The sequence below is a fragment of the Pongo abelii genome, chromosome 18, assembly GCF_028885655.2.
Source record: "Pongo abelii isolate AG06213 chromosome 18, NHGRI_mPonAbe1-v2.0_pri, whole genome shotgun sequence".
NCBI classification, from domain to species: Eukaryota; Metazoa; Chordata; class Mammalia; order Primates; family Hominidae; genus Pongo; species Pongo abelii.
The window spans coordinates 26,059,402-26,072,289 of record NC_072003.2 but is presented as its reverse complement, the minus strand read 5'-3'; the positions used below and the strand labels follow the sequence as shown (position 1 = coordinate 26,072,289).

The window sequence follows — 12,888 nt, the reverse complement described above, 5'->3', positions numbered from 1 at the left end:
AGGGTTTTGCCATGTTGCCTAGACTTCTGAGCTGTATTTCATAAAGTCTGCAGAAGTGATGATGGGGAAAAAATGATTTTATAACATTCATGAAGTGACTGTAACAGGTGATAAAGGCCTGGGTGAGTCACTGGATGTGTCCTCAAGTAAGATCCAGAGGCCTTGATTACTGTGATAATGGCAATAATAACAGTAATATAAAATTGGCAACAGCAGTGATAACATCCCACGGGCCAAAACATTTGCAAACACATCGCCGGCACTCCACCCTCACTCCTGGCATACTCGATGAAGTAAATTATTATTACTACAGTAATCATTATTATTATTTCTATCTCCCTTTCCTGGTATATAATTATTATTATTTCACTATTATTTATTTTTATTTTGTACTTTCAGACTTTGAAGAACCACAGCCTTTCTATTCTGTAGCCAGAATTATATTTTCATTTTTTTATGAAATATCCACAGACCTTTTTTTTTTTTTTTTTTTTGGGAGACACAATCTTGCTCTGTCACCCAGGCTGTAGTGCAGTGGTGCAATCTCAGCTCATTGCAACCTCTACCTCCTGGGTTCAAGCGATTCTCATGCCTCAGCCTCCTGAGTAGCTGGGAGCACAGGCACACGCCACCAAGCCCAGCTAATTTTTGTATTTTTTGTAGAGAGGGGGTTTCACCATGTTCACCAGACTGGTCTCAAACTCCTGGCCTCAAGTGCTCCGCCTCAAGTGCTCAGCCTACTCAGGCAGCTGAGACAAAATTGCTTGAACCCAGGAGACGGAGGTTGCAGTGAGCAGAGATGGCGCCACTGCACTCCAGCCTGGATGACAGAGTGAGACCACGTCCCCTACTCCCTGCCCGGGGGAAAAAAAAAATCACCCATGCTAGCATCTTATTTTGAGTATACTAAGTGTATGTGATCATCCCCCTACAGATGGGCAGTTTGTTTGTACTGCCTGATCATTATGGCATTATAAGTGCTGACCTTGAGGCTAGAGTTCAAGACCACCCTGGACAACATAGGGAGACTGTCATCTCTACACACCCACAATTGTTTTAATTAGCTGGGCATGATGGTGAGCACCCATAGTCCCAGCTACCTGGGAGGCTGAGTTGAGAAGATTCGTTGAGCCCAGGAGTTGGAGGCTTCAGTGAGCTATGATCCCACCACTGCACTTCAGCCTAGGCAACAGAGTAATAAATACCTGGTCTCAAAAAAAAAAGAAAAAAGAAAAAAAAAAAAAAGCACTGATCATCCTTGGACCAGCTTACCTGGACACACCTGGGTAGGTGATAGGAATGGCTGGGTCAGAAGTCGGTGCAGAAGAAGGTTCATAGCCACTGCCAGGTATCTCTCAAAGATGGCAGTACCTGCTTCCATTCCCCTCCTGATGGTAACATATTACTGGTGATTTGTAGCTTGGGCAGGAGTCACCCATAATAAGCACTGCTACCCCAGTGAGCCACTGTTTTTGGTGGAAGTGTGTCTACCCTGGTTGCAGGGGCCAAAAAGAAGTGAACCACCAGGAGTTAAAACCTTCTTCATCCTTTTTTGTAAACAAGGAAATGGAAGTTCTCACAACCAGTCAGTGGTGAGCTGGAACCAGAGTCAGAGCCATGAATGTTAGTACAGGACTTTTTATACTGTGATTATTAAAAAAAAAAAAAAAAAAAAAAAAAAAGTCAGTTGCATTAATCCCACCCGTTGGCCAATGAGGTCTGGCATGACTCTGTTCTGGGTTTGGAAAAAAAGGTGATTTTTATCCTTTGAAATACCACACTCTCTATTTCTGCAGTACTTTCCTCCCTGTTTTGTGGTTGGTGCCACGGCATCCAGCCAGGAGGTAATTTCTGTTGCTAATCTTCATTGAATGGGGACGGTCCCTGTTAGTGGCTTAGGGAGTGGTGGAGTTGTTTGAGAGAGGCACTGTCAGAGAACTGTGTGTCACAGAGAGAGAACAAGGCACCTGTACAGACACGCTTGGAAGGGTGGCCTGCTGAGTTCTCAACCCTGCAGGCTCTCCTGACAGGTGGAGGTCGAAGGCTGTCCCTGCCATTTGTGGCAGCCGGAATATGAGCTGAGACTGTGGTGCTTTAAGGTACGGGGATTGGGCTGGGCATGGTGGCTCATGCCTGTAATCCCAGAGCTTTGGAAGGGCAAGGCAGGAGGATCACTTGAGCCCAGAAGTTTGAGAACAGCCTGGGCAACATATCGAGATCCTGTCTGTACGGAAATTCAAAAAATTAGCCAGGCATCATGGCAAGCGCCTGTCATCCCAGCTATTCGGGAAGCTGAAGCAGGAGGATCACTTGAACCCAGGAGTTTGAGGCTGCGGTGAGCTATGATCACGCCACTGCATTCCAGCCTGAGCGACAGAGCAAGACCCTGTCTCTTTAAGAGAAAAAGTACAGGGGCCAGGCGAGGTGGCTCATGCCTGTAATCCCAGCACTTTGGGAGGCCGAGGCAGGCGGATCACAAGGTCAAGAGATGGAGACCATCCTGGCCAACATGGTGAAACCCTGTCTCTACTAAAAATACAATAATTAGCTGGGCGTGGTGGCGCGTGCCTGTCGTCCCAGCTTCTCAGGAGGCTGAGGCAGGAGAATCGCTTGAACCCAGGAGGCAGAGGTTGCAGTGAGCTGAGATCATGCCACTTCACTCCAGCCTGGTGACAGAGCCAGACTCCATCTCAAAAAAAAAAAAAAAAAAAAGTACAGGGACCGAAATTCAGAAAAATGTTTTAGACGTACACATGTCTGCTGTGGAGTTATTTACAACAGGGAACAATCAGTGACAAGCTTGAAGTCTAACAGTGGAGAGCAACAGGTGAATAATTAAGCCAATAACAAAAAAGTTATACAGTAGATTATTATGCAACTATTAAAGCAGGATGCAAATAACTTATAAATTTTATACTTATCTGATGTACTGTCTGTGCCAAAAGAAGTTTAGTGATTTGTTTACTGCTTCTTGGAGTATAACTTGGGATAAATTTTTTGGCGGAGACCTCAGTCATTTCTAGATTTTAAATGTGATCCAGCAGTTACATTTCCCAAAAAATATGTGCTGCTGAGATCTTGCACAAGCGCCCAAGATTTGGATAGGAAGATGTTCACTTCAGCACTGTTTGTACTAGGAAATGTTGGAGAGAACCCAAATGTTATTCAATTGGAGGTTAGACAAATACCTTAAGGTACATTTATATAATTGTATATCTGGTAGTTCTGGAAATGAAAGGAGGTCACCCAGCCAGTCTGCACATATGACATGGAAAGATGTCCAAGATCTTGCATTAAGAAAAGTCAGATGCACAACAGAACATGTTGTGTGGTCCAATTGCTCTCTTTTTATTTTTTTTAATTTTTATTTTTTTGAGATGGAGTCTCACTGTGTCGCCCAGGCTGGAGTGTAGTTGCACTCTCTTGCCTCACTGCAACCTCTGCCTCCTGGGTTCAAGCGATTCTCCTGCCTCAGCCTCCCAAGTAGCTGGGATTACAGGCTCGTGTCACCATGCCCGGCTAATTTTTGTATTTTTAGTAGTGACAGGGTTTTACCATGTTGGCCAGGCTGGTATCAAACTCCTGACCTCGTGATCTGCCTGCCTCAGCCTCCCAAAGTGCTGGGATTACAGGTGTGAGCCACCGCGCCCGGCCTAAACTGCTCTTAAATATGTGTTTGTGTTCACAGAGGCATAGGAAAAAATTTTGCAGAATGTCTACATCAACTGTCAGCTGTGGTTTTCAGAGGAAGTGGATTAGGGAGGACTTCTGCTTTCTAATTCAGAGTTCTATAGTGCTTGCAGTTTTTATGTGATGTGGATCATACTTTGGAATCAGAAAAAAAATCGAGATCACTAAATAAAGCACAAAATCCCATTGACCCACTCTCCTGTAAGGAGGTAAATTATATTTTACAGTATGATACCAATCTTATTAAAAAATGCATGTAGGCCGGGCAAGGTGGCCACGCCTGTAATCCCAGCACTTTGGGAGTCCAAGGCAGATGGATCACCTGGGGTCAGGAGTTCGAGACTAGCCTGGCCAACATGGTGAAACCCCATCTCTACTAAAAATACAAAAATTAGCCAGGCATGGTGGCTCACGCCTGTAATCCCAGCTACTCAGGAGGCTGAGGCAGGAAAATTGCTTGAACCCAGGAGGTTGCAGTGAGCTGAGATCACCCCACTGCACTCTAGCCTGGGTGACAGAGGGAGACTCTGTCTCAAAAAAAAAAAAAGCATATAGAAGATCTGGAAAAGAATTAGTCTACGGTATTGCTCCAGGGGATGGTATATGGTGGATTTGACTTTTCTTTGTCTTCTGTATTCTCCAACTTTTAAATTAAGTTTAAATTAGCTACCAAAATAGAAGAAAAGAATTACAGGCTTTATTTTTTGAACTCTGCAGCGGTAAAAAAGCCCCAGCAGGCTAGGTGCAGCAGCTCATGTCTGTAATCCTAGTGCCTTGGGAGGTTGAGGCAGGAGGATCACTTGAGGCCAGGAGTTCGAGACCAACCTGGGCAACAAACATAGTGCAACCCCGTCTCTGCAAAATAAAAATAAAAATAAAAAAATTAGCTGGGCGCTGCCCCATCTGGGAAGTGAGGAGCGCCTCTGCCTGGCCGCCACCCCGTCTGGGAGGAAGTGAGGAGCACCTCTGCCCGGCCGCCCCGTCTGGGAAGTGAGGAGCGCCTCTGCCTGGCCGCCACCCCATCTGGGAGGAAGTGAGGAGCGCCTCTGCCCGGCTGCCCCATCTGGGAAGTGAGGAGCGCCTCTGCCCGGCTGCCACCCCGTATGGGAAGTGAGGAGCGCCTCTGCCCGGCCGCCCCGTCTGGGAGGTGAGGAGTGCCTCTGCCTGGCCACCCCGTCTGGGAAGTGAGGAGCGCCTCTGCCCGGCCACCCCGTCTGGGAAGTGAGGAGCGCCTCTGTCTGGCCGCCACCCCGTCTGGGAGGAAGTGAGGAGCGCCTCTGCCCGGCCGCCACCCCGTATGGGAAGTGAGGAGCGCCTCTGCCCAGCCGCCCCGTCTGGGAGGTGAGGAGTGCCTCTGCCCGGCTGCCACCCCGTCTGGGAGGAAGTGAGGAGCACCTATGCCCGGCTGCCCCGTCTGGGAGATGAGGAGCACCTCTGCCCGGCCGCCCCATCTGGGAGGTGAGGAGTGCCTCTGCCTGGCCGCCACCCCGTCTGGGAGGAAGTGAGGAGCGCCTCTGCCCGGCTGCGCCATCTGGGAAGTGAGGAGCGCCTCTGCCCGGCCGCCACCCCATATGGGAAGTGAGGAGCGCCTCTGCCTGGCCACCACCCCGTCTGGGAAGTGAGGAGCGCCTCTGCCCGGCCTCCCTGTCTGGGAGGTGAGGAGCGCCTCTGCCTGGCCGCCACCCCGTCTGGGAGGAAGTGAGGAGCGTCTCTGCCAGGCCGCCCCGTCTGGGAAGTGAGGAGCGCCTCTGCGCGGCCGCCCCGTCTGGGAGGTGAGGAGCGCCTCTGCCCGGCTGCCACCCGGTCTGGGAGGAAGTGAGGAGCGCCTCTGCCCGGGCGGCCCCGTCTGGGAAGCGAGGAGCGCCTCTGCCCGGGCGGCCCCGTCTGGGAAGCGAGGAGCGCCTCTGCCCGGGCGGCCCGTCTGGGAAGCGAGGAGCGCCTCTGCCCGGCCGCCCTGTCTGGGAGGTGAGGAGCGCCTCTGCCCGGCCACCCTGTCTGGGAGGTGTACCCAACAGCTCCGAAGAGACAGCGACCATCGGGAGCGGGCCATGAGGACGATGGCGGTTTTGTTGAAGAGAAGAGGAGGAAGTGTGGGGAAAGGAAGGAGAGATCAGATTGTTGCTGTGTCTGTGTAGAAAGAGGTGGGCATAGGAGACTCCATTTTGTTCTGACTAGGAGAAATTCTTCTGCCTTGGGATGCTGTTGATCTATGGCCTTTCCCCCAGCCCCCTGCTCTCTGAAACATATGCTGTGTCAACTCAGGGTTAAATGGATTAAGGGCGGTGCAAGATGTGCTTTGTTAAACAGATGCTTGAAGGCAGCATGCTCTTTAAGAGTCATCACCACTCCCTAATCTCAAGTACTCGGGGGCACAAACACTGCAGAAGGCCGCAGGGACCTCTGCCTAGGAAAACCAGAGACCTTTGTTCATGTGTTTATCTCCTGACCTTCTCTCCACTATTATCCTATGACCCTGCCATATCCCCCTCTCCCAGAAACACCCAAGAATCATCAATAAATTCTTAAAAAAAAAAAAAAAAAATTAGCTGGGCATGGTGACACACAAGTGTAGTCCCAGCTACTCAGGAGGCTGAGGCAGGAAGATCGCTTGAGCCCAGGAGTTTTGAGGTTACAGAGAGCTATGATCACACTACTGCCACGTAGCCTGGACAACAGAGAGAGACCTTGTTCCTATTTAAAAAACAAAACAAAACAAAAACCCAAAAACAAAAGAAAGCAAAAGAAAGAAAGCAAAAGAAAGCAAAAACAAAAGAGAGAGTGAGAGGCCTGGGCTCTGTGTGTGTGTATTGGAAGGCCCAGCTCCACTGCCTGAGCTGCTTCTATTTTGAGCAGGACCTAGTGCTGCGGATGAGGTATTGGGCTGAGTCCTTGGGAAGCTGGACTCTTTTTTTGGGGGGGTACAGAGTCTCGCTCTGTCACCCAGGCTGGAGTGCAGTGGCCTGATCTCCATTCACTGCAACCTCCGCCTCCCAGTTCAAGCGATTCTCCTGCCTCAGCCTCCCGAGTAGCTGGGATTACAGGTATGCACCCGGCTTTTTTTTTTTTTTTTTTTTTAAAGTAGAGACGGGGTTTCATCATGTCAGCCAGACTGGTCTCGAACTCCTGACCTTGGATGATCCATCTGCCTCGGCCTCCCAGAGTGCTGGGATTACAGGTGTGAGCCACCATGCCCGGCCACTGTCAATAGGTTTTGATAGATTTGGGAGTTCTTTTGGGTCATCATAATGATGGGGTGGTGGGCACTGCTGGCACAGAGTTACGGAAGGCCGGGAATGCCAGCAACCCTGAAACAGGGCTGTTCTGCACGATGAATTTTCCTGCATCCCACAAGACCTTGGAACAGCTCATGGGAATCATTTCATAATTATCTGAGGCCAGAGTTAAATGCTATGTTATGTGTAAAGGCGGCATATCCTTTGGGAGGCTGAGGTGGGAGGATCACTTGAAGTTCAAGACCAGCCTGGGCAATATGGTGAGACCCTGTCCCTACAGAAAATTAAAAAATTAACCAGGTATGGTGGCTCAGCCTGGGTGGGGTCCTAGCTACTCGGGAGGCTGAGGTGAGAGGATCACCTGAGCTGTGATCATGCCATCGCACTCCGGCCTGGGGACAGGGTGAGACCCTGTCTCCTGAAAAAAAAATAAAAAATAAAAAAGGCAACATATCTTTGGCATGGTTCTAGCTCTGAGCTTAGAAATTTATGTTATCTATGAATTTCATATAGGGCAGTAAAATGGAGTGTTATACAATATTTATTATAAAAAGAGGTCATTGGGTCTGGTAGGGTCAAGAATTTCCACCAGAGATGCAGCCTTTTTTTTTTTTTTTTTTTTGTTCCTGAGACAGGGTCTCCCTCTATCACTCAGGCTGGAGTGCAATGGCACAATCTCAGCTCACTACAACCTCCGCCTCCTGGGTTCAAGCGATTCTCCTCCCTCAGCCACAATCTCGGCTCACTACAACCTCCGCCTCCTGGGTTCAAGCGATTCTCCTCCCTCAGCCTCCCGAGTAGCTGGGATTACAAGCGTGTGCCACCACGCCCAGCTAATTTTTGTATTTTTAGTAGACAGGGTTTCACGGTGTTGGCCACACTGGTCTCAAACTCTTGACCTCAGGTGAGCCGCCTGCCTCGGCCTCCCAAAATGCTGGGATTACAGGCACGAGCCACTGCACCCAGCCCAGCCTAGAAAAGTTTTATACCCCCGATGGTGTGTGAGGATACCCGTTCCCTGATATCCGGGCCAGCACTCGCTAAAATGTTTCATCTCATTAAAATAATTGCCAACCTGCTGTAATCCCAGCACTTTGGGAGGCCGAGGCTGGTGGATCACTTGAGGTCAGGAGTTTGACACCAGCCTGGCCAACATGACGAAACCCCGTCTCTACCAAAAAGTACAAAAATTAGCCAGGTATAGTGGTGTGCACCTGTAGCTCCAGCTACTCACAAGGCTGAGGTGGGAGAATTGCTTGAATCCAGGAGGCAGAGGTTGCAGTGAGCCGAGATTGCACCACTGCACTCCAGCCTCGGCGACAAAGTAAGACCCTGTCTCAAAAAAAAAAAAAAAAGAGGCCGGGCACAGTGGCTCATGCCTGTAATGTCAGCACTTTGGGAGGCCAAGGCGGGTGGATCACTTGAGGTCAGGAGTTCAAGACCAGCCAGGCCAATGTGGTGAAACCTTGTTTCTACCAAAAAATGCAAAAAGTAGCCATGCGTGGTGGCTATAATCCCAGCTACTTGGGAGGCTGAGGCATGAGAATCGCTTGAACCCGGGAGGTGGAGGTTGCAGCGAGCCAAGATCACGTCACTGCACTCCAGCCTGGGTGACAGAGTGAGACTCTGTTTCTATATATATATACGTTATACTCTGTTTCTATATATGTATTGTGTGTGTGTATATATATATCCTATACTATATATATATAATGAAATGTTAGCCAACCTGAATGGGGGAATGGTATCCTATTTTCATTCTCAACTCTTTGATCCAAGTATTGTGTAGTTAAGATGTGCCATTTCTGCCCACAGGGAGGCTGTGCCTGTGAGTGCAGGTAGGTTCTTTTGGGGACTGTGTTCCTGAAAGACTACTAGACAGGAGTCTCTCTCTGTCTTAATACTGTCTGCCTCTCCAGAGGAAATAACAGGGCGGGAGGAGCCCGCGCTGTCCCCAAAGCCCCTGACCTGGGCCTGATGTTCCTACCTTCCCCTTTGCCTTCCACAGGAAGCCTGGAAGCACGCAATCCAGAAGGCTAAGCACATGCCCGACCCCTGGGCTGAGTTCCACCTGGAAGACATTGCCACCGAACGTGCTACTCGACACAGGTGAGCAGCTTGTGTGGGGTCTCGAGGAGTCCTGGGAGCTATACGTCCAGCTTCTGCTCCCAATCAGGGAGGCCTAAGTACTCTTGGGGGTCAGGGGAAGGGAGTAATCATAACAGCAGCTAATATTGGAGTGCTAATGCATGCTTAAGGCCCGGTGCACTACCTCACTGAATCCTTCTCGTGGTTCTCACAAGGTACCTATTAGGCTAGACTGAGCTAGTTTTTTTAAATTGTTGCAGATCTCTGGCCGGGTGAGGTGGCTCTCACCTGTAATCCCAGCACTTTGGGAGGCTGAGATGGGCAGATCACTTGAGGTCAGGAGTTAAAGACCAGCCTGGCCAACATAGTGAAACCCCATCTCTACTAAAAATACAAAAATTAGCCATAGCCAAGCATGGTGGCTGGCACCTGTAATCCCAGCTACTCAGGAGGCTGAGGCAGGAGAATCGCTTGAACCCAGGAAGTGGAGGTTGCAGTGAGCTGATATAGCACTGCTGCACTCCAACCTGGGCGTCAGAGTAACACTCCATGTCAAAAATAAAATTGTTGCAAATCTCTAAAACATTTTCCAATATATTGATTGAAGAAAGTCCATTTATAAGTAGACCCACGCACTTCAAACCCATGTCATTCAAGCATCAACTATACTTGCCCTGGGCCGGTGCCAACTGTGCAGCTCTGGAGAGCTTTCCTCCCTCTGAGCCTAGGGGAGGTTAACCTGCCAGGCCTCTGCTTGTTTTTCCTGGTGGAGGCATCAGGCTCTGGGAAACCTGTTCTCACCGAGGGTGGGGTGTTCTGGAGTCTGCCCTGGCTGAGAGGTGCGCTAACGGAAACCTCCAACTAGAGTTAAGAACACCTCAGCCTGGAGGGAGGTTTCAAACTTTAGGGATCCATTGAGCTGAGGAGATTTCCACCAGGAAAACTTGTGTGAGGCCTGGCCAGGCCCAGGGGCTATTTACTCTGGGAAAGGAGAGATGGAAATGTTCCCTGAACCCTCTCCAAGCTCTCTCTGCCTTAGGTATGCACCTATCTATGGCAAAAACAAACTTAATTTCACCTACTGTACCCTTACAACACAGAATGCTTCTGTGAGCTCAAAATGTGTGGAGGTTTCTCCCCACCCACAAGCAGTAATCAGATCTGCAGTGGACACCAGCAGATGTGCCTCTGATTCTGTTCCTCTAATTGAAGGAATTAGAGGAGTTTTGAATTGGGTATCCTATGATTCAGTTCAATTCTGACACCATCTACCTGGAGATAGCATCAGATCCCACAGGTTGAAGGCTCAGTCCTAGAAGACCGTCCCCGACTTTTACTGCTGATCGCAAGCCCCAAGTGGTTCCACCTGTGCTTCTGACCAGCTATAAGTCAGGGTTCCCATGACCCCCTCCTTGGGTTTGATTAACTTGCTGGAGCAGCTCACAGAACTCAGGGAAACACTTACTCATATTTACTAATTTATTATAAAGGATGTTACAAAGGGAACAGAAGAAGACTGGGCATGGTGGCTCATGCCTATAATCCTAGCACTTTGGGAGGCCAAAGTGAGTGGATCACTTGAGGTCAGGGGTTCGAGACCAGCCTGACCAAAATGGTGAAGCCCCGTCTTTTCTAAAAATACAAAAATTTAGCCGGGCGTGGTGATAGGCGCCTGTAATCCCAGCTACTCAGGAGGCTGAGGCAGGAGACTTGCTTGAACCCTGGGAGACAGAGGTTGCAGTGAGCTGAGATCGTGCCACTGCACTCCAGCCTGGGTGACAGAGTGAGACTCAGTCTCAAAAAAAAAGACGTCACTTTGGAGATTCCAAGGACTTTCAGAGTTGCATGCCAGGAAGTGGAATCTAAAACAAAATATATATTTACCATCATACAACCTGGTACTGGGGCTCAGAAAATGATACCCCAAAGTGAAGGCTTCAGAAATAGCCTCTCTCTGACCTTCTCCTGCCCTCCTGTCTCTCACCCCTCGTTGTCCCCTTAAGCAAGCCATTGAAACTAGAATTGGCCGGGTGCGATGGCTCACGCCTGTAATCCCAGCACTTTGGGAGGCTGAGGCAGGCAGATCATGAGATCAGGAGTTCGAGACCAGCCTGGCCAATATGGTGAAACCCCATCTCTACTAAAAATACAAAAATTAGTTGGGCATGGTGGCATGTGCCTGTAATCCCAGCTACTCGGGAGGCCGAGGCAGGAGAATTGCTTGAACCCAGGAGACAGAGGTTGCAGTGAGCTGAGTTCGCCCCACTGCACTCCAGCCTGGGTGACAGAGCGAGACTCCATCTCAACAAAAAAAAAAAAAAAAAAAGAAACTAGAATTGCCCTTCCCCACTACCAGTCATAGAAACTAGAACCCCTTTTTCCCAAAGCCAGCCATAAAGCTTAAAAATACTACTCTAGGCCAGGTGCAGTGGCTCACGCCTGTAATCCCTGCACTTTGGGAGGCCGAGGCAGGTGGATCACTTGAGGCCAGGAGTTCAAGATCAGCCTGGCCAACATGGTGAATCTCCATATCTACAAATATACAAAAAAAATTAGCTTGGTATGGTGGCAGGCACACCTGTAATCCCAGCTACTCGGAAGGCTGAAGCAGGAGAATCACTTGAACCCAAGAAGTGGAGGTTGTAGTGAGCCAAGATTGCTCCACTGCACTCCAGCCTGGGTGACGGGGAGATTCTGTGTCAAAAAAAAAAAAAAAAAAAAAATTCTCTAACCTTACACGAATTTTCTGTGCAATAGCTGGCCATAAATAAATTATGGAATGAGACCCTCATTCCAAAGGGGTCCTACTCCATACACAAGAGAAGGAAATGCTATAACAGGGTGGCCAAGAAGAATCAGAACAGGCCTTGCTGGCCCACTCAGTCTGTTACCATTAGCTCATCTCCTTTTTGCCCAATCACATTGCTCCACGCCATCCCTGCTTCACTGAACCTCAGCATAAAATCGGATTTGTTCTGTATCTTTGAGTCTTCATTCTGAAGGCTTCCATGTCACATAAAACTGGGCTGTTGTCCATGACCCTTATGATGGGGAGGAAAGAGATCACTCCTTTCTACCCGTACACCGGCAGCCCTTCTCCTGTCTAGACTGAGAGACGGGACCCCTACCCACCACTGTGTGTGGCTGTTACTTCTCGGGAGATGTGCCCAGCTGCCTGGCAAGATTGAGGGCACCACCACCACCTCCCCTCCCTGGGCCATGCCATTTGTTACGGAGACCAGTTATGATCAGGATATTATTTATTCAGTCATTCATCCACCTTGTATATTTATTTTATGTATGTATGTATTTTTATTTTTATTTTTTATTTTTTGAGATGGAGTCTCGCTCTGTAGCCCAGGCTGGAGTGCAATGGTGCGATCTCGGCTCACTGCAACCTCCGCCTCCTGGGTTCAAGCGATTCTCCTGCCTCAGCCTCCTGAGTAGCTAGGATTACAGGCATGCGCCACCATGCTTGGCTAATTTTTGTATTTTTAGTACAGACACAGTTTCACCTTGTTGGTCAGGCTGGTCTCAAACTCCTGACCTCATGATCTGCCTGCCTCAGCCTCCCAAAGTGCTGGGATTACAGGCGTGAACCACCACATCCGGCCATGTGTATTTATTAAGCATCCACACACACTGGGTCCTGGATGACTAAGACAGACATGGGTCTGCTTTTGTGGGGTTACAGTCCAGTGGGGGCCCCAGATGCAGAACAAGCCAGTAAACAGCACAGCAGTGAGTGCTGGGGATATGGGAATGGGGGACATGGTAGAGAGGGAGCAGTGGGTTTGAGGAAAGGATCGGAGACCAGCGTGTTGGGACTTTGGAGGGAGGGACAATGTCTACAACTCAACCCAGGAGGTTGGCTGGG

General features: G+C 49.4%; 1 protein-coding gene across 3 annotated transcripts in view; it reads left to right on the top strand.

The window, feature by feature from the left end:
* Positions 1-12,888, top strand: part of EEF2K (eukaryotic elongation factor 2 kinase) — an 83,590-nt gene that overhangs the window by 31,204 nt on the left and 39,498 nt on the right. For all 3 annotated transcript variants that reach the window (XM_002826216.4, XM_054533634.2, XM_063717208.1), the window contains one exon: positions 8,932-9,032. In XM_002826216.4, coding sequence (XP_002826262.1) covers positions 8,932-9,032 — 101 coding nt within the window. The remainder of the gene's footprint in view (positions 1-8,931; positions 9,033-12,888) is intronic.